At 41.3% G+C, this 24,466-nt stretch overlaps 1 protein-coding gene across 15 annotated transcripts in view; it reads right to left on the reverse strand.

Moving 5' to 3' along the window:
• EHBP1 (EH domain binding protein 1) overlaps nucleotides 1–24,466 on the reverse strand; it is a 205,597-nt gene that overhangs the window by 136,506 nt on the left and 44,625 nt on the right. For all 15 annotated transcript variants that reach the window (XM_064415007.1, XM_064415013.1, XM_064415010.1 and 12 more), the window contains exon 5: nucleotides 23,565–23,618. In XM_064415007.1, coding sequence (XP_064271077.1) covers nucleotides 23,565–23,618 — 54 coding nt within the window. The remainder of the gene's footprint in view (nucleotides 1–23,564; nucleotides 23,619–24,466) is intronic.

The raw sequence follows: 24,466 nt of genomic DNA on the forward strand, positions 1-24,466 counted from the left end.
TCTCTGCTGTTGGGATCACTCCACATTAGAGACTGTCTGCTCCTTTCCTTTCCCCAAATGTTACAGCAGCCAGGGATGTGACCATCTCCCCCAAGTCTGCTAAGGCACAGGGTACAGCTCTGTGCAAGCCTGTGGGAACTACTACATAGTAATCATTAGCAAGCAGAAGCCATCAGGATGAAATAATTTTTATATAACAAAAGCTAAAGAAGTAACTCCTACTGTAAACTCCTGTACAGTTTTACTTTGCCATGGACGTGGGCCACAAGCTTGTGGAAGTTCAGCTGAAGCTGGAAGAGAAACTTATTATCATTAACTGGCTGTTTAAATCCTCAAACCTTTCCTCTCAAAGGAGCAGATTTAAGGAAGTCCAGGCTCGAGCTGCTGCTGCCACGTGGCAGGTGAGGCTGTTAGAAAAGCACTGCATACAGGGCTGGCAGCTCAGCAAAACACAGCAGTCCCTCATTTCCTGGGAGCTGTGTGCAGCTGCATCCCCACATTGTGCCCTCTGCCTCCAGGAGCAGCTCCCATGCTCTGCTTCAGCTGAGGCACTCAGCATTCCCCCAGGCTGGGCTCCTGCTCCTCCCTGCTTTTGAAGAGTTTGCTGTATAACTGTGTGGTATTTCTGTACAGTTAGCTTCAACACAAAGTAGAAATACAGATAATTTACCTAATGTTAGAGAAGGAGAAACAGCAGATGATAAACTTAGCTCCTAAACTTTTAGCAAAAAGTGGAGTAAGAAACACACTTATTTTGTGTGACCTCCTTCTTCCAGGGGGAGGACAGGGTAGCTGACTTCATAACTATGACTTTATTTACTGCTTAGCAGCTCATAACTCCAAATTTTTTCCTGTATCAACTAAAGGGGCTCACAGGTTGTTCTCTGGTTTTGTTTTAAAATAATAGGCAAAACCTGGTACAATATTTACATTTAAGCTCACCTACCAGTGCCTGTTACATAGCTCTACTTTGCCTGAGAGGAAGCCTCCATCATCATAATTCACTCCTCTGCTGTGTGCAGAGGTCTCCCATGAATGGTGCTACTACACCTTCAAATAGCTACAAAAGAGAGATGTCCAGCTAGTGTCCCCTAACAGAGTCAGTCTTTAATGAAAAATAATTGACTTTTTTTTTTAAGGGTAAACTAGTTACCGATTTATTGTTAGTTCAGCTTCTTTTCTCTTTCCATTACAGTCTCTAAATTTCTTTACTCTGTCTTGGTGTCACTTCAAGACAAATATACAGAATCCTGAACGTTAAAAAGGTGTGTTTGAAATAATACCTCAAGCTCAGGAGTGAATATTTAATGTGAATTCAATATAATATTAACTGTTTCTGCACCTCAGGCCATGCCTACCTACAAACCTTGTCCTGAGGAAACAAATACCATGCAGGAAGGCATATGTGATAGAGGCCCCAGAATTAACTCTTGATTATTTAAACAAACTTGCAAATGTAAGCACATTATTCAGCTCCTTTGTAATCTCCAACAAGGAAGAAAGTTTGAGGCAAAACTCCTCGAAGAAGAAACAAGGTGAAAAGATTAACTGCTCCAACAAGCTTACATACTTAAATTCATCTTTCCAGAGAAATACTTAATTATTTAGCGTAGATATAACCTGTTAAAATGGGATTTTCAAAATACCAGTGTGTCATCAACCAGTTGTTATCATCTGAGGATAACTTCCATAGAGCAAATGCACAATGTTAAATGACAAAGTTTGCAAGGCTTACAACAGAGGAAAAGCCTGCAAGAGTGTCAATATTATTGACTCTTATTTTGTATTTTTTCTGTACTGAAAGTTGAACCTTAACTGCAAAAGCCCAGAGCAAATGGCTGAATGGTCTGTAACGCCTGATGGCTGTGTGCTGAGCAGTGATGCTCACACCATGGACATTGCTCTGGGCAGAACCAGAGACTCCAGGTCAAATGACTGATCACTTTGGGAATTTCTCAGAGTTAGGCTAAAAGACCACTTCATTAAAGACAGCACAATGTTCTTCAAAGTGAACATGTCAGCAATATTACTGCAGCACGAATGTATCTCCATTATTAAATTCATGACTGTGCTCTTTTTATTCTCTTGCATCTTGCTCAGAGGTTCACAGCATGTACCAAAATCACCAGAATACATAACAACAGGACACAACACAATTGGAGATGTGCCTCAAAATACAGAGAAATTTCTGGACCTGCTGTTGCTCTTCCCTGTATCTCCCACTGCCACCAAGGGGATACACTGCAAGGCCACCACTGTCCTCAGCTCCATGGCTGTGATCCTCATCACAACATCTACTCTGGAAGAGTTGGCTTTTCAAGGAAGGGTCTCCATTCCAGCAGACAGTTCTCTCGTCCTTTACTACTATTCTTTATACTTGTACCTTATTACTATTCTTTATTACTATTCTCTTATGTCACTTCATTACTATTTCTATTATCCAAACCTGCAGCTCCCTATCAGGGGCAAAACCTCAGCGATACAGATTCAATCTGCAAGTCTCCTCCCAGCTGTTATGTCAGAGCAGTGTGGCTGGCAGGGGATGGTTCCTGTGCACAGCAGGCTGCTCTGCAGAGTTCAGGAAGGAGACAAAAAATCGGGCTCTGCGGATCTCACCAGCGTCATCCTGCTGATGGGTGGGCTGAGTCTGATGTCAGCAGGAAGAAGCAGGGACCAAAGGGTGGGAATACAACCAGGGCAAAAGGGAGGCAGCTGAAAATTCACATCTGTGTGAAGCTGGAATGGGGACATGCTCACACATGTCAGACACCTCAGCTGTCACACCCTGTGCACACACAGCATGGGAATGGTGTGTGGTGCAGGTGCAGTTATTTATTTATTTAAGTCTATGTTTATAAACAACACAGTATACATGTTAACAGCAAGGATAAACAAAAAGCATTCCAAAATGCATCTCAGCAATAAACATAAACCTCAAGTTTTTGAAAGCCCATGCCTCCCTCCCTCTAAATTTGTTTCAATCAGGGAAATAGCTAAATGGATTTCTTCTAACTTTGTACTTAAAGTAAAATTCACCTCAAGGCTGACAAGCATAGAAAATTTCAGTCCAATGGGTGAATTTTAGTTTTTGTTAAAGCTGCAATAGCCTGAAAACAGGAGCTTGTAATGAAGCTGCCCCATCAACCATAACCACACTGTCAGCAGAGCAACACAATCATATTGCCTGTGCAAAGAAGCAATGCATTTAACATTTTCTTCACTGTGTATTATCTATTAGCTGAGTTTGTCACAGAGATATGTGGCAGTTCCCTGCAATACTTACGAATATATGGCAAGGCATACAAGAATCCATCTATGTCTGCTTCAGCATAGATTTGTCTTACTACATTTTGGCAAACAACAGAAAACCCACCCTTCTCTCACCTTAGGTTTCTGTTAAATACTGTTACTATCTAGAAATTGAAGTCATCTGAGGCAAACATCTCAGATCTTCCCATTGCTATTCTCTATTACTAATGCACATTACATGTTCAATTCTCCCTTGCTGTTCCTATGAAAAAGGTCTTGTCAAAAACAGATTTCATTTTTTCTGTGTATGCACAAATTAGTTATGGATGATTAACAAAGCATTCATTCTTTTATTTGCTTTGGCTGAGACTTGATCTGTGTTACATTCATGTGAGGGAAGCACTCAATTTTACGTTGATTAAATATGAAACACTGCACTCTTGATAAAAAGAGTTGTATTCAGAGCTGCATATTATACTGACAAAAGATGCATGTTCTTGGGCTAATAGTTTCTTAAACAAGTTTTACCAGATTTTTAATTGCAAAAAACTTGATACAGCTGTTGTTTTTTTTTTTCTTTTTTCTTCTCCGCAAGTAATGGGCAGTGAGAGCTTTGTGTCCCAAGCAATCTGGTGCAGTCTTAACAAACAACAATAGTTATTTCAAATTGGATATAATAAAAAGGAATTTTCAAGTTCTGTCCCACAATGTGATTTGTTTAAACATAACTTGCATTGCAAAACTTTTTTTAAAAGAGACTGCAAAACTAAGGACAGACAACAAACCATAATTGTAGAATTTGTCTTTTATTACATAAAAAATTCAACAAAATAAAGAGATATTTAAGAAGTCTTACTCACAGCCAGTCATAACTGAGAATTTAGCCCTGATCCCAGCTATCACAGGATAGCATGTGCACAAATGCTCCTCAGTAAGGCCCATAAATTGCCCATGTCCCTTAAACACAGTGACAAGTGACACCAAAAAGGCACACCTCAGTTAAACAAGGTATTTAAGTGCAAGCCTAAATCTCAGTACACAACCTACTTGTAATTAAATCAAGCTAAAGAAAGCCATGTGATTAAGCACCTTGTTAAATTTGGGAACAAATTATTAGCCCTTATAAACCAGGAGATTCTATCTTGGGGTTTACAGCACATGAAAACAAACACGAGCCCACAGAAACACGCACCAGGCAGAGCGTTGTGATACTTTTGCAAGAGGGGATTTATTTTAGTGAAACTATACAGAGTAAGGGCAGCTCTTACTCACTTTAGGAGGAGGACTGGCCACACAGTCATTCTTTTCTAAACTTTCAACAACAATTGATGGTCTTATAAAACCTTTGCTAATGTTCCTATGCCACAAAAAATAAGTCTGTTCAGTATCTTTCTTACACATCACCAAAATGAAAGCATGAACTTAAGAGTTTGCAATTTCGCTGCCAAGGAGAGAGAGTCCTACCACAGCAAGAGGCTAAAAGAGCCAAAGCAAGGGGCTCTTGATACAAGTTGGGGTCAGCTAGTGCTCCACATGGAAGAAGGTGATTTCTGGAGGTGCCGCTGAAATCTCACAGCGCTGGATGAGAGGACAGCAGGAGAGAACAGATGGACATTTGGCCAAAGCAGGTTATGCATGGTCTCTGAGCAAAAGGTCTCTGCTCGCCATGAAGGGAGATGGCTGCTAGCTGGCAGGGATTGGAAGAGCCCAGTCTGGAGGAAGGTCCCTCCAGTGCTGATATGCTGCAGGTCATGGACAAGAGTGGCCAGCCAAGGCAGCCAGGCCCACGGGGAGCAGCCGCGCGGCAGCACAGGGTGGGAGCTCCTGCAGGGCACGAGGGGTCCCAGGAACACCCATCCCTCCTCGTGGGCCTCACCCAGAGCAGAGGCACAATGGAACAACCTCTGCCTGCAGCCATCAGACAGCGCCTGTCTCCAAAGCAAAACCCAATCCCACTGTTCCAGCCACAGGCTCCTGCCTTGCGCCAGCCATGGCACTTTTCTGGCTCTTCTTTCACAAACCAATTCCTTTCACTAAACCAGCAGAAAACCCACCCAGAAAAAAACCGCACAGTGTTTCAGCTGGGTCAGACTGAGCTCACCAAAGGCCGGGGAGCACCAGCATGGACACACAGAGGGGCTGCTGTCCACAAAGTGGGGAGCAGCGAGGACGGAGCAAGAAACCACCTGTTTTGACAGCAGCATACTGAGAATGGTTCAGCCATCACATGGGGTTACATTTTTATGCAGTATTGTGTGGAGATTTACTCTTCCTGTTCCAGCCTGTGTGAACTCAGCTCCCTGTCCTTGCAGACAGAGGATGGCTGAACTGAGACAAAGATTTTTTTTTTCTTTAAGGAGCTCCAAAAACTTTTTTTTTTTCCTTTGCTTCAGGTCACATAAGAACACACAAAAGGACAAAGCAATAAATGCTCACATGCACTTTCTTGTCTTTATTTCCACTCTCTGGAATGAGGCCAGAGACATCTAAGTAGTGCACTCTGTTCTCTTCCACTCCCTCACAGAAATTATGGACTCTCCTTCGCAGCCAATTTCCTCCTCCTTCTCTGTCTGGGCCCAAGCTTCAACCACTACAAAACAATGTTCCCCTGTTTCTCTCCAGGGCCCATTCTCCATGCATCCACCCCAGGCTCCCTGAGGCCTCCCAGACCTTTAAGGCTTTACTTTTACAGATCCAGGATGAAAACCTGTTCTTTCTGCTTCGGTTCTGGGAAAATTCCACTCTCTCCCCACTTTGCATATGAACTCGGGTGCACTCATTTCCTCCAGGTTCAGCCCTGGAGGGGCTGAGGGGCTGCCACTCCCCAGGGCACTGGCACATCAGCAGCCCTGCTCAAACATACCTGGCACAAGTCACAGAGCTGCCCTGGAAAACCCAGAAATGTTTCATGGCACACGTTCTCCCCAGCCTAAGCCTGAAACTTTAAATTGGGCACTGGCAAGTCAAACAGCAGGCATGTCACATATTACATCACTTCTCCCTCTTCAAAACTATCTAAATTTATTATTATTATTAGACTTGCACAATTTATAACTCATAAAAATAAGTGCTACAAAGTAATTACCAGTTTCAAATAATTAGTTTTTACACATTATTTTAAAAGGATGTTATTCTCCACATTCCAGCTACCCCATGAACATTCCTGGAGTGCTACAGGCACAAGCACTGTCAACAATTCTAAAGCTCCCCTAAAAATAAGTGCATATGTGTACAAAAGGCAAAAGTGTTCCTGATGGCTTGTTTATTAATATATCATGTTTCCATCTAAAACAAACACAAGAATAAATTAATAAACACAGAATATCTCAAATGGGAGTATTTTCTTCTCTACTTCTTGCCTGTGAAGTTAACATAACTTATGATTTGTGCTCAGTGCTAATTAAATTAATATTCAATCCATCCATATTTTAAAATATTCCACAATAAAAGCAAATTTAAAAAACAAAGCTAAAAAACCTGACAAACATAAGCAGACCTAATCTCATGATTATTGTTATGTGGAAGCACGAGACATATGCATTAATCAATTATCAGAAAGTAGTGCTTCAGTCCCGGGTAGTCAGCAACAGCACTCGTATAATATTACAGAGAGCCTCATGTTTTGGCAAAACTAGAGCAGGAAAAAATGAAACTAAAAGGCATATTGTACATGTGACCTACAGGACTGGGATTATTACCTCTAAGCTTATTAAGAGTAAAAGCTGTCAGTCGGACCACCCCACAACCAGGGAGGAAAACTGAGATTACTCAGCAGCAAAAGGCATAAAAAAGGAGACGTGTCTTCTCGGAATGGACGGAGGCAGAGTGAACCACAGCCCTGCTTCAGCTATCTGAGCAGTAATTGGCTCACAGGAGCGACTGCCACGTTAAGGCATTATCATTATCTAGCTCACATAACTGGAAATTCACGCTCTGTTCTTTAAATTGGCTTAACCAGCAGCATCTGCAGCACTTTAATTAATTACAGCAATTGGCGTACCTTAAAAGTAGATGCACAGATCTGAAATGATAATGCCCCGTGAGTAATAATTGTAAACTAGCATTAAACCAGACCTATCCTAAACAAAAACTAGGGTATACTGTTGGGCTTCAACAGAAAACAAGCTTCAACCTAGTAATTATTATTGTCTGCCCAGGTTCACCAACAGATACTACAATTCTGCGTGACACTTTACATCCAATTAGCTCAGGAACGCAGAAGCTCACAACACGTACAGCAAAAATCTGTTCAGGTTTGATGCTCTCCAGTCAAAATTTACTCAGGCACCTCAATTTGGGGTTCCTTGATATATAAACTTTGAGTTAAAATCATAACAGAGACTGATTGCCACTATTTATTTTTAGTACACTCCTTATAAAGAAATACAGAATCCAGACATTGCAGTAAGCTCAGAAAGAAGTTTTTTTGACAGCCATTAGCTTTGCTTCAGTAAAAAAATCCACAGGCACTGTACATAAACGTGGATTTATTTTCTTTCCTGATATCTGCAACTCTAAAATACAGAAGAATTACTTGGAAAAAAATTTGGAGACAAGAAGTTAAAGAACTCTTTTGTTCCTTTTATGTACAGCAACTTGAAATCTTTACTTAGAAGAAAATAGTTTTTAAACCCTGACAGTGAAATCCGGGTACACATCCCAGAAAAATCTAAAAGCTGTTCTTCATACCATTTCCAGCCAGAACACAAAACAGTATCAAGATTTGTTGTGACTCGCTTCTGTACAATTTCTGGTTTAAAGACAGATTTTACATTTAATTAGCACCATGCTGCAAAACAGGACACAAGAATTTTAACCAGACATCTTGAATGTAATGGAAGTTTAAACATTTAAATAGCTCAATGTTACTAAATTAATCAAATCTGATCCTCAAATTCATAGGTAATTTAGGGGTCAGAATACCTGGTTTAAAGGCCACTATTAAAACAAATGTGAACTCCCCATTTATCAAAAACCAGTCTTATCTTTTACAGCCATGTGAAATAATGAAGCACAGCTTCCTTGATTCTAGTAAAGACGTAAAGTTTTGAACATATTTTTAAGCCAAAGAAACCCAAAACCAAAGACTCAACTAAGGGATGACTGGTTTTAAGTTGCAAAAACTTTAACCATGTAATAAAAATAGATGCTGCAGCACAAAATACGCCTTTGTGCAATGTTGTCCTGTGCCCATTTCTGAAAGCATGACTGTTCTCCTTGTAACTCACAGAACTCACACGGAGGCACAACCTCAGCAAGGCAGAGCACAAGCCTGAACAGCTAAAATACCAAGGCTGATGTAGCAGCAAAAACCAAAACCAGCAATCTTATGTAGCAACTCACACCACAGAGATATGCAGAAGGCAGCCAGAGGAGAAAATACCTTTTCTAAAGCAGCAAAACCAGTGACTGTGTTTATGCACTCCATGCCTACCGTGTCTGGGCTGTGCAGACAGCAGTGAAGCTTCACTGCTATGTGTAATTTTAAGACATGAATATATGTGCTCTGAAATACTCTGATAACATGTTTATCTTGGGTGTACAGAAAACAAATGCATGCACAAATAAACAGATACAGTCAATGTAATGATGTTCATCTCCCGAGCACCAAATTTTTATTTGGATAAATCCCAATCTAGAAACAATATGTGCTACTAAAGCATCAGCCTCTGAGGAAAAATGGCCACAATGCAGGAAGAATAAAAATAAAATAATAACTCTTATCTAAGACTGATAGTTATTCCACACAGTCACCCATTTCTGATGGAGAGGGATCACAAGTGCACAATACAAGTTATTCGTTGACTAAATATCATCCCGAAATGCTTGGCTATAAAGGTTGGAAGGATTAACACAAAAGGTCCCACTCCAAGACAAATGTCTCCTTCATAGTTCAGTTCACAGCCATCACAACTGCTCAGTCAGGCCTGCGATCCCAGAGCGCCAGGCATATACCTGCTAACCAAACACACCAGAGACTTGGAAAATCTCTTGTTGATTCTGGCATATTTTTAGAGGAGATTTTAATTACCACCACAGAGAAACAGAAAGCTTATTAAGAGTAAAGAGTTTTTAAATACGCAAAGATCCCAAATAGTTTCCGCTCCAAATCTCAGCACTTTCTGAAGCAATTTCCACAGAGGAATTACAAATTTGCCAGGCTAGCATGATTCACATGCCACTTCCTCCCTTCTCCTCATTCAGTCTCTCACCTTCTCCTAGCAAAAAAAAAGTGAGACAAAGAACAGCTCCTCCCCAGTTTTAAGCTGCTTGCAGAAGCCTTACACGATTTATTGCACATTTATATAGAGACCTCTTTTCAAAATAAATGCAGAGAAATTAATTAACTAGCATGCACTAAAACATGATGGGGTCTGCTGTAACAATAAAATCACTTTATGATTTTCCAATAAAGCATAAGTTTTAGGGAGGAAAAATTGCTACTGCAATTCATATTTCTAAATATGCATTTGGATTTAAACATTCCTGTCTAATAATTACACTCTTTCACATGGCCTCACATTTCAGAAAATGTCTGAACTGTGTTCATCTTTTATTTTCAGTCACAGACTGCAGTATGAGAACTAAGATTTCTGAAGGAGAAAGGGCTGAATTTTAGTGCTAAATATTTTATCCTTACTGGATGATAATTTTTCTACTCCCTCTACTGGCATACTTTAAAAGCAAGTAAAGAAAAACGTGAAGGACATCCTAGCTTATAAAACATAATGAGAAAATATTTCTTGTAACCTCAAAACAATTGTTTGCACAACTCAGCAAAACATTATTCTTAAATCTTGGGGATTTCTAAGCCATCAACAATTTTTTGGCAGATTTCTTCATTGTAAAAATTAACTGAGCGCCGCAAAAAAACCCATCCTGGACACTGTATGTTGGAATTACTGTCAAGTAGTCCCATCACCTGTCACTGCTCTGATCAAAACAGGTCACGCCCTCAAACATACTCCATGGCTAAAAGACCCGAAGAGTGATCTATGGAGTAGAAATCTACATGATTACCACAAGTCCACATAAATAAGCAAAAATATCCTGAGCTTAACGAGTTGCTACTTAAATGTTAGACAGTACTCTGTGAACCATTTTATATTAAAATTGGATAGTTCTAAACATCACACATACAAGAAGTATTGTTTGACACAGTGCCATTTTGATGATAAATTGCAATCTACAGCTCAAATAATTCTAGCCAGGGATTAACATTTCAGAGGCTGAGCCAGAGATTATGTGTGTGGATCTTGAATTTCATCATCTCCCTTCGGCACAATACCTCATTCTTCCTTTTTTCATCTATTCTCTCATGAAGGGTCAGGAAAGCTTAGCCTTGCTGTTTCATTCATTTCATCTCTACATTAACCAGATACCTTGCAGTCTTTAGTTCTTATGTGTTATTCCATTACAAATACTACAGGCACACTACACTGTGCTCCGGCTAATGAGGCATGTACCAAATCAAAGGCTGCCATCAAGTGGTTGCAGCACACTGCCAGCACTAGCAAAGTTAGTGCTCTGCACGGGCTTTCACCAGCACACACTGGTCAGGGTGCATTAAACTCTGCCCTGATTTAAAGCTTTGGGGGAAATCCAGATGCTACGAGATGGTGGTCCCACACCATTTCATTTCCTTCCTTTCAAATTCTAAGGTCCAGTCTAATAGCTGGCACTACCAGCAGATGTTTCCTGTTTCTCGCCAGTCTGGATCAGCAGGCTTCAGAATTTCTGCCATCACACTGCTCATCACTGTGCACCAGTGGAGACCAGCCTTGATAACCAGTCAAAAGCTTCCCAGCTAGCATGGGACAAGAAGGGTGTCACAGAGTGGAGGTTTCACACAAGATGGGGAGAATAAACACAGTTTCTTGTGCCACCATACCCAGTTTCAAATCAAACTGCGTTAAAGATTGTTAATGCCTACTCATTCTGAACTTGAAGACAATGTGAGAGCTCTTAGTTGCAGTGATAGAGATGAATATCTTCAGCATTACTCAGCAATTTGAAGCAGCCATGCCCTGACATATCATTCTTCAGCACAAGCATTCCATCCCACCCACACAACTGGCCTTTCCATACAGGTACTGTATTGCACATACCATCAGCTCTAAACCACAGCCTGTTACTCCAACTCATCTTTACCTGACAGGTAGAAAAACAACCAACCACAAAGAATCCAGAGATTCACTTCCAAAGAATCACAGATTCACAAATGGGCAAGGTGGGTAAGGACCATAGTTGGATCATCTAGTCCAATGTCACTGTTCAAGCAGCATCCCCTCAGAGCACATTACTTAGGGCATTGTCCATCTCCAGTGAGGGAGACTCCACCATCTCTCTGGGCAACCTTTCTAGCACTTAGTCACCATCACAGTAAAGTTTTTCCTCCTCATGTTCAGGTAGGGCTTCCTTTGTTCCAGTTTCTGCTTGTTGCCTCTCATCCGATTGCTCGACACCACCAAGAGGAGCCTGGCTCCATCCTCTGAATACTGATATGTGTTGATTAGACGCCCTCACAGTCTTCTTCAGCCCTAAAGAGGCCCAGCTCCCTCAGCCTCCCTCATAACTGAGGTGTTCCAGTCTCCACAACATCTCCAAAGCCCTCCTTTGGATTCGTTCTGAAACTCTCCTGTACAGAGATGCCCAGAAATGGACACAGCTCTCCAGATGAGGCCTCTCCACAACTGAGGGGGAGAATTACCTCCCTCAGCTTCCTTCTTCTCACTTTTCAGTGCTCCAAGACACATTTTTTTGCCCAATGGAGAAGAATGGTGTCTTTCTAAAAATTCTGGCAATTTTGCTACTATAGGGAAAAAGCTTTGCATGTGTCATGGGACAGAAAAGTTTTACATGGTAGGGATGAAACTAAAGATTACCCAGATGTGTCTTCCCAGATCATGTCCACCCAGAGCATGACTTCCAGCAATTCAGCTGTCACATAAAATAACACCTTCCACCTTGCAGTTGCAATGAAAATACCAAGAAAATGTGATTTGAACATAATTGATGAAGACAGACACAATTCTCATCATCTCTGAAAGGGCTTGGCTCCAAAGTATAAAAAGCTGAAGAGCCATGTTCTCCCTGCTGCCCACAGTGCCCGACCATCCAGTCTCCTTTGGTCTCCCCTTGCCATTGTCATTAGCCATGTCTTGCATCTTGGACTTCTCATTTTCTGATGGTAGTAATTTTTTATGTTATTTTTGTATTATTTTCAGAATTTATTTTGCACTTAGAAGTGGAAAGCACTACCAAATCTCACATTTCAAATAACTTCTCACTCTTTAACAGGAGAAAAAAAAATTGCAAATATAACTGATTTTCATGACAGGGATCTACTTTACAGATAAAAATTGGACACAATTCTTCACCTGAAGAATAGTCAATTCTGGTTTGGTAAATATTGTGTGTGTTCTTTGAATTTTGTGCTGTGCCTTCTTATGACTGTTTCATGGAGTTGTTTTGCTTTAGGGAGGAAAGCTTTAAGAGTTTCTTTAATCTTATCCCTTGCTGAGCAGAATACTCTTATAGTACAAATCATTAAAACTATAGTATAAAAACTGAGTCTTTAAAAAAAAACTAGTAAGTCTATTTATTTTTAGCAGATGAAGTCCTCAGAGTCAGACACAGCTGTTTGCTATCTCAGGCTATGCTGCACATGGTATTAAAACAAACTTGGAAAACCTGCCATCCATCCTCCTCAGTCTGCCATTCCACCATACTGCCAGGAAGGACAGGTTGGTTTATTTTCAGTTCTAGTCTACAGAAAACCCTCCAGAAGCAGAAATATTGCTATTTAACAGTCCAATGCAACACACAACTGTACCATCTTCAGCCTTTACATGAATTATGCTTTATATATATATATAACTGCTGAAGTATAGTGCTGTGGCTAAGGAATGGTTTTCCCTGATTCAACGTTCACACTGAGACTCTCCAAACCATGCTGCACTCGCTCCCTGTCCCCTCTTGTCTGAAGACTTGCCCACTGCAAACTGGAGCTGCATCTACCCTAAAAGAATTTTCTGTGGTTCCTCCTCTCAACTCACCATGTTACCAGGGCAGACGTGGGTTTTCAATCCCCCCTCCTCCTGTCCTCCATCTGGTCATGCAGGTAAAACCCTAGGGTACCTCGTGGTGTGAACCCCTCTCTCAAGCAGGGCATGCTTGCTGCCAGCAGCAGAGACTCTGGTCTGCACTGGTGGGACACGGGATGTTTCCTCTCCAACTTGCTCGAGTCTTTCCAGTCTGTCCACAGTCTTGGACTGTCTTTCCACAGCTGAGACACAAGTTGTTAGGGAGGCAGGGAGATGGTTTTCATATTGCTGGAGTAGGGCAGTCACCTGAAGCACTGCTTGTTCACCTTTCATTGACATCAACACCAGTGAGCTGGCACACAACAATGGCATGCTCCACACAAATTTCCACCATGTGGATTGTGTCCTCTGGACCTCATCTGGATCTATAGGGGACTCCTGTAATTTGAATCCTTATAGATTACCTCCAGTACAGCTGATTGTCTCAGGTACCAGGTACCCTTCTCCGTGGCATTCCACCTGCCTGTGTGCTCCACTAGATCATCCTCAGAACACCTTTGCTGCACACTTGGCAGGAGTGGCCTCCAGAGACTCAGAGTTTCTGTCCTCTTCCCAATCCCCTTGTCAATGCCCACGTCCCAGGCATCCCAAGTGCTTGGTTCCACAGCATGGGCCATGATATCCCAGCATTGGAGCAGCCAAGTCACCAGCCTGGTGGCTGAAATCTTAATCTCACAGCTCTGTCCAGAATATGGATCAGGTGATTGTCTCTGGCCCTGCCCCTTCCTCATGTTGGGAGGGCCCTCCTTCCTCTTCATCCCTCACTATGCAAACTGATTTGGTCTTGGATTTCTCCTTCTGTACAGGATCAACTGCTACAGGCTGTTCCTCTGGTTCAGCTCAGTTTGAGCAGCCACAGTGCCTGTAGGTCTGACTTCCCCCTCCTCCTCCTCCTCCTCCTCCTCCTCCTCCTCCTCCTCCTCCTCCTCCTCCTCCTCCTCCTGAGGGTGCTGCCCAGTCTTGAACTGTCTGGTGAAGAGCAGCCAGGACCCAGAACACTGCAGTGAGCTGCTCCTCTCTGGAGCTGCCACAGCATTCTCCTTGCAAATATTCTGTCACCTTACCAGGGTCCCGTTGTTGTTCAGGGGTGAACCTCCAAACCATTGGAGCGGGGACTTTCCCCAAATACTGGTCCATTTGCTACACATTCCATGGCACTCATGACTGTCCACCCCCGGGGCAGATCTTTGAGTGACCTTCCCAGAATCTCTGTCCTGACTCTAAGCAGGTGCGGGCTGCACTGAGAAGTCACAGCAGACACAGCAACAAGAAAATGCTTTCCTTAGCATCCAAGGGAAATACAAAATTCGCAAAAGCTGTTGTAACAGGCCTAAAGGAGGAAAAAGGAGTGAGAAGCTGGGGAAAATCATCCTCCTCTATTCCCCTTCCAGACTGTAGAAATTAACCCTATCCTGGCCAGAACCAGAACACACAGTCCACCATGCTCAGAAAAGGAACCTTTCAGTTCAGGGATGCAACTCTGTATGAGTCACATATTTGGTAAAAATTCAGTTTATTCTTATATTTATGCTAATGTTTGGGAACAGAGAAAACACTGATAAGTTACAAAATGCCCTTTACAGCAGCTTATTCACTACCATTTTATTCAGGCAATCTTTGCAGCCAAGATTCAGGTTGCCATCATACTTAAGCTAAACCAGAAAAAGTTTGTTTCTACTGCCTGTCAAGATTCAAGAAGCCATTTGGCTCAGATATTGATAAAGCAAAACAATAAGAAAGGAGAATCTTCACAGGAAAAACACAATGTGATGGTGTAGCATCAATTCAGAAAGAAGAATATGCTGGGAGGGAAATGAATGAAATGGCATCAATTAAGTTATGGAGGTCAATTAATTTCTATTATATTAAACTCTATTAAGGCAGCTAACAACCAAAGATAAGAGGCTGAAAGAAATAACACTCAGAGCTATTACACTGCCAGATGGTTTTCCTAATAACAAGGATATTCAGGAGGCCAGAACTCCTTATTTTCCTGTCAGCTGGCTATAGTTCTGCTGCTGGCCACTATTTTTAAATAATATGCTCTCAGTTAAATTACAACTGCTTGCATGTACAATCCTATCCAGTTACTTAATGCAGAGCTACATTTTACACAATAATGGATATTTTAATTCTTTTTCTGACACATATTTCCGTACCTTGAGCACAGGCAATTGCAAGGTATTATCTCAAATCAACCAAAATATTCAATTTGACTCCCAGATTATCTGCCTTTGAAGGTGACTTATGTCAAAAACATTTTTCATTAAATGCACTGCCATTTTTTCCATTTTCCATACTGAATATTTTGTACTACATGGCAGCAGCATATGCTGCTGTTTCAACACCGTACAGCTACCAGGTCAAAAATGAAATTTATCCATCATAATGCTGCCCCAGACAGTGGTATTTTACATAATGATATTCTGAACCACATCAAGAGCAAACACACAGCCGTGACTGTATGGAGGTGTAAAAACATACTCAGACACGTAAAACCAGAAAAAATGTGCCAAGCTGAACAAGCTTAAAAGCAAACACTTTTCTATTAAAAGGTAAGTTGCTTGGCTCAGCTTAGCCTGGAGTATGATTAGAACCCCACTGTAAAACAATCACAAAGACACTTTTATGTATTTGATGTCTGAAAGGGAAAGGACCTCATGCAGACTCCAGCTCTTCCGTGCACTGGCCAGTGTATTTTACTGCTGACTTCCTATGAATAAACATATGCTAAGAGTGACTAAAACACACTGCTGTTTTTAAACATGCCTAATGTTTTATTAGAGGTTTGCTTCCAAAGCTGTCTGCCTTGTTTATCAGCTTCCACCCTCCAGCTGGCAAGAGACACCACTGATAGCAACTCCAATCAGCTGCCTTGGCTATAGGAGACAGATTCCTCTAGCAGGAAATAGCCTCCCCTCAAAAACCCAAACAAAATGGTCCTAAGCAATTTAGAAAACAGTTGTACTTTACTGCTGTGAATCAATAATAACGGTATAAATTAAATGTTGCCATGTATGTGTGTCGTGTACCACACTTTGTGAGACACAAAGCCAGAGCCTCACACCTGGGATGCTCTGCCCAGAGCACTTGCAAGACCCTCCCATGTAACTGTAGCACAAATACCAGAAAATGAGAGATCTCCTTCACCAGAAAATGTTAAAGCCAAAATGCTGTCATATAGTTCTCAAAATTGCCATAGCATCTGCCAAATTGTATTTGATATAGATGCACTTAGTGCAGCTATTTACACAGCATCAGAAACAACACTATTTAAAGCACAGTTTGGGCACTGCGTTTCATTTAGGAGGTGAAGATCAAATACCAAAAGAAAATTTTCCTAACTGTTTTTGAAAAAAACACAGTAGAGAAGACATTGATGTACTCACATTTCGCAGTCATTCAGGATAAAAAAAGCTATTAAAAGTGTAAGAAGTTAATTAGATATTAGGAGTTATTTTAGTGGTTTCTCTAAACTTTTTATTTAAATAAGATTTTTGTCATCTCTCAGCTCTGCTTTAAAGGTTATTATGTACTAATGACAGAAAGGATTCACAGTGGCCCTAATTCCAGGTGATCTGGGCACAGTCTTGTTTTGGTCAGATGGAAAATGACATTGCAGACAGTAAGTTGTATGTCCTAACAGGACACTAACAGGCTTTGCCTGGGGATACAGGAGTGGCTGCAGGTCAGAATATCAATTAATTAACTGTGCTGTTCAGAAATGTTTATGGAGCTCTTGCCCTCACAATCCTTGCCTGAAACCAGGGCTGCTGGTGCCTCCCCTTTGTGCTGGGCCATGTAGAGGGGAAAACACCCACAGTCTTTCACACTTGCCCTAAATATAAGTGGTAGTTTACCTGTCCTACAGCATTTGGTGTAGAATTTCTCCAGCAGAATTCAAGCAAGTGAAATCTACTTCCACTGTCTTCTGTAGTTTTCAGAGAAGATGCCAAATCCAAGGAGACTGTTGAAGTAAGGGACTCCTGTAGGGTCAGTGTGGACACACAGGGGACTCACCCACTCTCAGACACCCCAAAGCAGAGTGATCCTCTCTGTGCAGAGCCTCTCTCCTGCTCCTGTCCCAAGTCAGGACCCTGCCCCTGATCATATTTCCCTTTTGGTTAAAAGTGCCCAGAAAGGCCATCATGGAGCACAGAAGGAACAGCAATGTATTACTGGAAAAGCACAGGATCAGGCCTCCAAGAAAGATTTCCTCCCCTGGTTCCTTTACAACCAGAGCAGCCAATCAAGACAACAATTTCTGCAAGTTTTGCTCCAAAGGCCTAATCTCGGAGATTTCTCAACTAGAACAAAGTGCTAAATATTTAATGTAAGCAAAAACTAAAAGTAAAACAGGTTTTCTGAATCTCTATTACATTTAAAGCAGAACAAGAGCGAGACAGCTGACAAAGCAGCATTTAATTCCTAGCTATATCTAAACCAGAATACTCAGCCTAATTTACACAGGCAGCTAGTCACAGTTCACATAATCACACACAGCAGAATATGACAGGGGAATTAAAGGACCAGGAAAGCATGTCTGAACTATAAGCTATTCTAAATATATTAAATGCAGACATTTAATTCAGAAAAAAAGCTAACCCAATCAATTATTTTAAGCAAAAAAATTACTTCAAGCAAAAAATACAAAATGAATGCATAGAGAAGCTTTTACTACTGATTCTTAAATAAAGGAAATAGCCAATTTAAACTTAAGCTCTCACATGGCACAAAGATGCACTAGAAGAGATACCCAAGATTTTGTAATAACTTCTGATATAGCAACTGATCAGCAAATAAGGAATTCATCCTGGTCCTATGTCAGTCTTTTCCCCCACATTCTCCCAGCAAATGGCATCAGCAGTACTCAGAATGTAAATTCCCTATGCTATGCTGGCATTTGCTCCCCAACATCTATTTCCAGAAACAGATGGGAAGATCAGACTTGGGCTGCCACTCGGATGTAGGGCAAAACCTGCCCTTGCAGAGCTACTGTTGCAGCAGTCCAGTAATAAAAGACATTCAACCACCCAATAAAAAGCATGCTTTTACCAAAATTCTGGGCTAATTGCTACTCCTTTTCAAATTAGTTTTGCTCTAAAAGATTCATCAGGAAAACAACATGATCAGACGAAAACTTAACTTTTTGCTAATACCTCATTTTATTGTATCACTTTTAAAATTGGTGTCCTTTAAGACTAGAAAGAAATTCATTTCTATGTCCCATCACCTACCCTCTCTTTCCCATTACTTTCACCTTATTTATCACCTTTATTAGTGGTGTCATGCCAGGCATTTCAAGAGAGAGAAATAATCTCCCCAAACCTGTGAGTGATAAAACATGCTCCAGGGCATTCAAAATGAGAAATCATCATGAGCAACCATGATCCAGAATTTCAGAGGCGACGGGGGAAGCATGGACTGGGGAATGTCAACTACAAAAGAACACACATGTACCAATAAAATGAAGCTGATTATGTCAATTGTTCTGTAATGTTTTCTAATGTTTCTTTTCTTTTGAGTGTTTGCTGATATTTGAGTGGAAGCCAATTCATAACTCCTTCTAGGCTGGGGTTCCTGAAGCTACACAAGAGCTACAGACAGAAGGAAAAGTCAGATCTCATTGTTTCAGCTTAAACTCATTACTCTTTGTAACTCTTCCCTGAAGGCCAGCATGAACAACAAACCCTAGACTACTTTTTTCTCTCATTCCAGAAGTTTCAGTGGGTCTATTCAAAAAGGCATCATTAGAAAACAGTGTCTAAAAAGGCATCAAAGTTTTTTTCCAAGACTCTCTAAAAAGGACAGATGCAGAAGTCAGTGCAGTTTCCTAGATCTCAGTACAAGAACAGCCTGGAAATCCTGCCTGGAATGCTTCCCCAGGCAGGTGAGAGAGTGCAAGCAGAGCTGGGCAGAGCTATTTCCTGAAAGCCATGGGCAGCAGGAGCAGAGCAGGACACTGAGCACTCACATAAATGAATCCGTGGAAAGAGAATGCTAATGACCTGCTAATGCAATCAGGGGAAGTGAAATCCCACATGTAAACACTGTCACATTACTGGGGTCGATTAGTCAGAGGCAAGAAGGAGCGAGCCTCCAGCCACAGAGAGCAGACTGTTCTCCAGAGCTGTAATTGCAAAGAAAACCAAGAGCAGCCTCAAGTGTACCAACAAAGATCTGGGCCAGAATGATTCCCCACAAGGACAATGGAGCACTGGAAGAGGCTAACTGGCAGTGCTGCAGACAGCCCACCTTAATTTTATTTTTTTTTAACTGTTTAGGCAAGTGTTTGTGTGGAATTATGCTGCCTTGAGGCAACAGTACAAGGCAGGTGAGGCTGCCTCCAGCTCCAGCTCACAGGAATGTACAAGCAAAGCTTCAACAACAGGTGGGGCATGTTTCTCCATTCATCTGCCAAATCAGTAGGTCTGGAATCAGCAAAGACCAAGTTTTAATAGGCCTGCCACATAAAAAGAGGGCTACAGTTTGTGGCAGGAACAACAGCAATTATTGTCAGTGGAATATCCTACTGGAAAGGGCTTGCTCACCACAGCCTGAGCCCTGGGAATGACCCAAGGACAACAGTGAAACATCAGCACAGGTGGGAAGATAGAGAAGTCTACTATGAACTTTGGAATATATTGCTGTGCTAGACACACAAACACGGGCTCAAAAATGTTTTTGACAAAAAGCTGGGAAACGTGCTTTATAGTCTGTGCAGTTTCAAGTCAGAAAACATTCCCTGACTTTAAGGTTCATTAAGAATGTAGGAAGTAATGTCTACAAAATTGCCAGCAAACAAGTAAACATTATGGTTTGTCCTCAGTGGACATTCTTATGTACTTTTCCATGCTTTGAGCATGCAAGGAAGCAAAATTACATTTCTTCCATTGCTTCAGATACAAAGTTCTTGCACATAGAGCCAGTGAAAGCTTCCACATCTTTGGATCAATTTAAACCTCCTCTCTTCCCTCCTATCCCTTCCTCATTCCATAAGCTAAGCAACCTGCAGAGACCAAGAAACACAGCCCAAAACTTCAGGTCAGCTGAACTCTTCTCAGAGGTGCAGTCTTTGTTTCAAAACTGCCCTCCCTCCTGGCACCTCTGAGGGGACACTCGAGGAGCCCAGACAGTGAAAGGAACCAAGAATGGAAACAGCATATATTCAAGTTACCCACAGAAGCAATGAGAGAGAAAAGTTACTTACTACAGCAAGGGGCTTATAAAATAGAAGGCAACTCGTCCTTGTTCTTTAAATGGAATAGGCAAAATACACCAACACCAATCTGTGAGATTTTGAAAGCCTACTACAACTCTACATGAGCAAGTCAGTCTTAGTTGTAAATTTCTTGCTCTCCTACTTGCAACAGCCAACCTGAACACCCAATGTTATTATTCAGTAGAACATAAAAAACACCAAAAGAATTCCAATAACTGCCTCATGACGTAAAAGCAGATAATCAATTACACAGATTGTGGTTAAAGAGAGATTAAATTAGAGACAAGAAAGTTATCAGTAAATATACACAGAACACAGCTGTGAAGGAGAGAACGACATAGAAAAGGCCAATGGAAAATGAATACCAAGATTTAAATAGTAAGAAACTACTCTACGATCAAACTATTTATGGATTATACACACAGTAGATGACAAAGTTCACCTACTAGAATACAAATACAGAGTGACTAGGGCAATAAAAATACAGCTAGACAATAATCAGGGTAATGGATCATGAAGTAATGTACATATACCCCCAACAAGAAAATAACCACAAAAAAACAAGTATCTTGTTTCCTTTTCATTTACAGCACGGATTTCTTGCACAAATCACCTCATCACTACTTAAAAATCCCCCTGAAAGTGCAGAATAAACTTATTTGGAATTTGGTAGCATCTGCCTGCAAAGGCATCAAACTCAGCCATACTGAATCATAACAAAATTATTTTGGAGACTGATTTTTAATACTTATTTTTAAAAAAATCAAAATTTCTAGCAGAATTTACATAGCCTCACAATTAAAGCACATCCTCAAGCTCTTCAGACTTCATTATTTTGTGTTCTGAGTGTTGCTGACCAAAGAGGAGGGGAAGCCCTGCAGCCAGAAAACACCCCTGGACAAAACAGAAAAGGTCCCAAAGGACTCTGAATGTCCCCATGATTCCCAAAGGTGACCTGGTCTTGTCAGGTTAATGACAAATACATTGTTGTAAACCCAGGTAAAGTACACTTTAGGCCTGAAGAGGGTAAATGCCTATAATTTAAAGAGTGAGGAGAACAACCTCCTGCCTCCCTGGCTCCCGTTTTTAACAGGCAGGTGTTCCATGCTCTGGAATGTCAGCCAGCCATTGGAACACCTGCGACTTGCTCGAACCGATGAAGATGTTTTCATCCACCACTAAGTGGAGCTGTTACCCTGGGAAAAGAGTTTCTCCATCTCTTTCAGCATTAAGGAGAGGAAAAAAAATAAAAGGAGGTAATTGAAAGCAGCCAGTTTTATAGTTTCTTTAGCTCTCAGTAATTTTTGCGGTAAGACTACTAAATATATAATTCTGAGGATACTACTTCTATATCCTCCAATCAAAGAATAAACATCTACCTACCAGTAGTGACTATTTGGCAGTTCTTGTGAGGTGAATTAACAGCACCACTGAGGTTGTGAAGAAGTTCCCACATCACAGAAGATTGCCCTGCACAGCTCAGCAAAGGTGTGAGGCAGAGAGCAAGAGCAGCAAGCAGCAGATGATCTGCTGCCCCCTCTATGTGGAATACTCTGACATGTCAAGAAAGCAGGACACAGTCTACATGCCCCATATAAAATCCTGAAAAAAAATCATCTGCAACGTCACAGGAAATCCAGCTATACCCAGAGGGGCTGGCTGAGAAATACACTGACATTGTTTTATCCACAGCTACTTGTATGGTGACAACTGGGGATGGATTAAAATAAACTGCGTGAGAAAGAAAAGGAAACTCCAGGAAACAGTAACTAAACCATGTTTTGTGTTAACAAGTGTCATAGGTGAAAATAGAAACTTGACATTTAAAACAAAAGTATAAATAAAGCACTTTGCTTTCAGCCCTTTTAAATGTTCAGTTACTGGTGATAAGAATAAACTTTAGCTTTAGATATTCAAATCACTTTCCAATATCAACAGGAAAAATAAGCATTTTTAGGTAAAAAAAGATATCATGCAAAATCCATTGCTTCCCCACACTTCAGTGCTATGTGGTACTACTTGGTAGAAGAGCAATTTCTTTTTTGTTTAAAAACAACATAAAAATTATGTTATTGTGAAACAGTCCATAATGAAACTATATTAATGAGCAATAAACACTGTCTTGATACCACAATCCTTTAAAACATATTTGAAGACAAAGTTTCCTTTCCAAGAAAACCCTGGGTAAAGCAGCTTCCCCTTTTTTCAGCCAGGCAGCCCCAGAGCGGAAGCTGCTGCCCAGAACAGAGAAGGGAAAGGAAAAAAGTACTTCATGCAGCACTTGCTCCATGCCATGTCAGGCAGTGCACTTTGGCAAAGCCTGCTGTTTGTGCAGCCTCAGGAACTCAGCTCCCCGGGAAGGTCTGGGAGCTCCTGCCTTGGAGGAGTTGGAGACTCACAGGAGCAGCTTTGGGGTTTTCACTCGGGGCACAGGACGTGCAGAGGGATCCCAGGGAGCAGCTCATGACACTCCTCACTGCTGGTCCCACCTTCCCATCCTGCCCCAAATTCCTCACCCATCAAAGTGAGCAACGAAGCTCTGCTCTCCCCTAGAGAGTGGCACTCAAGCCCAGAAGGGTGTGCTGCCATTTGGGACATGCAGATGTCATAACCCAGCTCTGACTCGCTCACTGCCCTGCTCAGACACAAATAATGTGTCACAGCCCATAAAACAGTGAGTCATGACCCAGCTCTAACTTGTTCACTCCATTGCTCACAGCACACTAATGCAAGGCAGACTGAGGCTTACAGGGAAGGAATTTAAGCAGTGTAGTATAGCACTCCCCTCCCCTGCATTTTAATTGTAACATAGGTATTTATTGTACAATAGGTATTTTAATAAGCCTTCATTACTGCAGAGCTAGGGTTCAGGTGGTTCAGCTGCTCAAATTTTATTCAAGACTTTTTTAGCATCTGGACACCTTTTAATCTTTTTAAATTATTAAGTCTTATATGTATAAAAAAACCAAAACAACATTCCAGCTTACGTTCTCTATGACAAACATCCATTCCTTGTCTTCAAACTCTTCAGCGTGGGGATCCTAGAAAAACAAACCAGAGAATTTGAGTCTAAAAATAATCCAGGATGCAAGAGACTGCAAAACAGCCACGGCTTTCATATACTCTGAATTATTTTTACCCACAGAACATGCCAGAGAGAAATATTTTAGCTAGGAATATTTTATGGGATGTCCACTATATGATGAACAAGTTGGGGTACAACTGCCAGTGAGGATTTAACAGAGACTCCTAAAAATACAAACTTGAGGCTGATGCTGATGAAGGCCTGTAACTCTGTTTCCTTTCAGTGGGGGAAAAAAAAAGAAAAAAAAAACCCTCTATTTAATTCTCAAGTTCCACCTCCCAAATAAACAAAACAAATCCAAATCTTGCAGAAACAGTGGAGGGAGCCACTTGCTTCCACCAGAAGTGAGAAGATGCACACTCCAACCTCCCTAGGCCCAGAATCTATGGGCACAAGCAGAGATCCAAAGTCACAGCTTCAGCACAGCACCTCCTTCCACTGCAGGTTTTTTTAATACTTATCCTGAGTTCACAACATTTCTATGGTATCACCTGTGAGGATCAGAAAACATTTTCACTAACAGGAAGAAAAATAACAATGAAGTTCATATATTTGGTGCTTTTTTTTTAATTTAATGAGCTTTCAGTCTGCTGGAGTGGTCTGTATTGTTGTTGTCTGAAAGGAAAATAACACTGGAGAAGACAATAAGTGTTCCTCTCAAGCCTCTATCAAGGATCCTACTTTAAACAAAATACTTATTTTTAAAAATAATTAATCATCCAAAGTTCTGAACAACTGCAGCAAAACTACTCCTCTTGCAAAATAGATTCTCACACTAAAAGAATGTATCTTGAATGTATCTTT

Source organism: Passer domesticus, chromosome 3 (assembly GCF_036417665.1).
Source record: "Passer domesticus isolate bPasDom1 chromosome 3, bPasDom1.hap1, whole genome shotgun sequence".
Lineage (NCBI taxonomy): Eukaryota > Metazoa > Chordata > Aves > Passeriformes > Passeridae > Passer > Passer domesticus.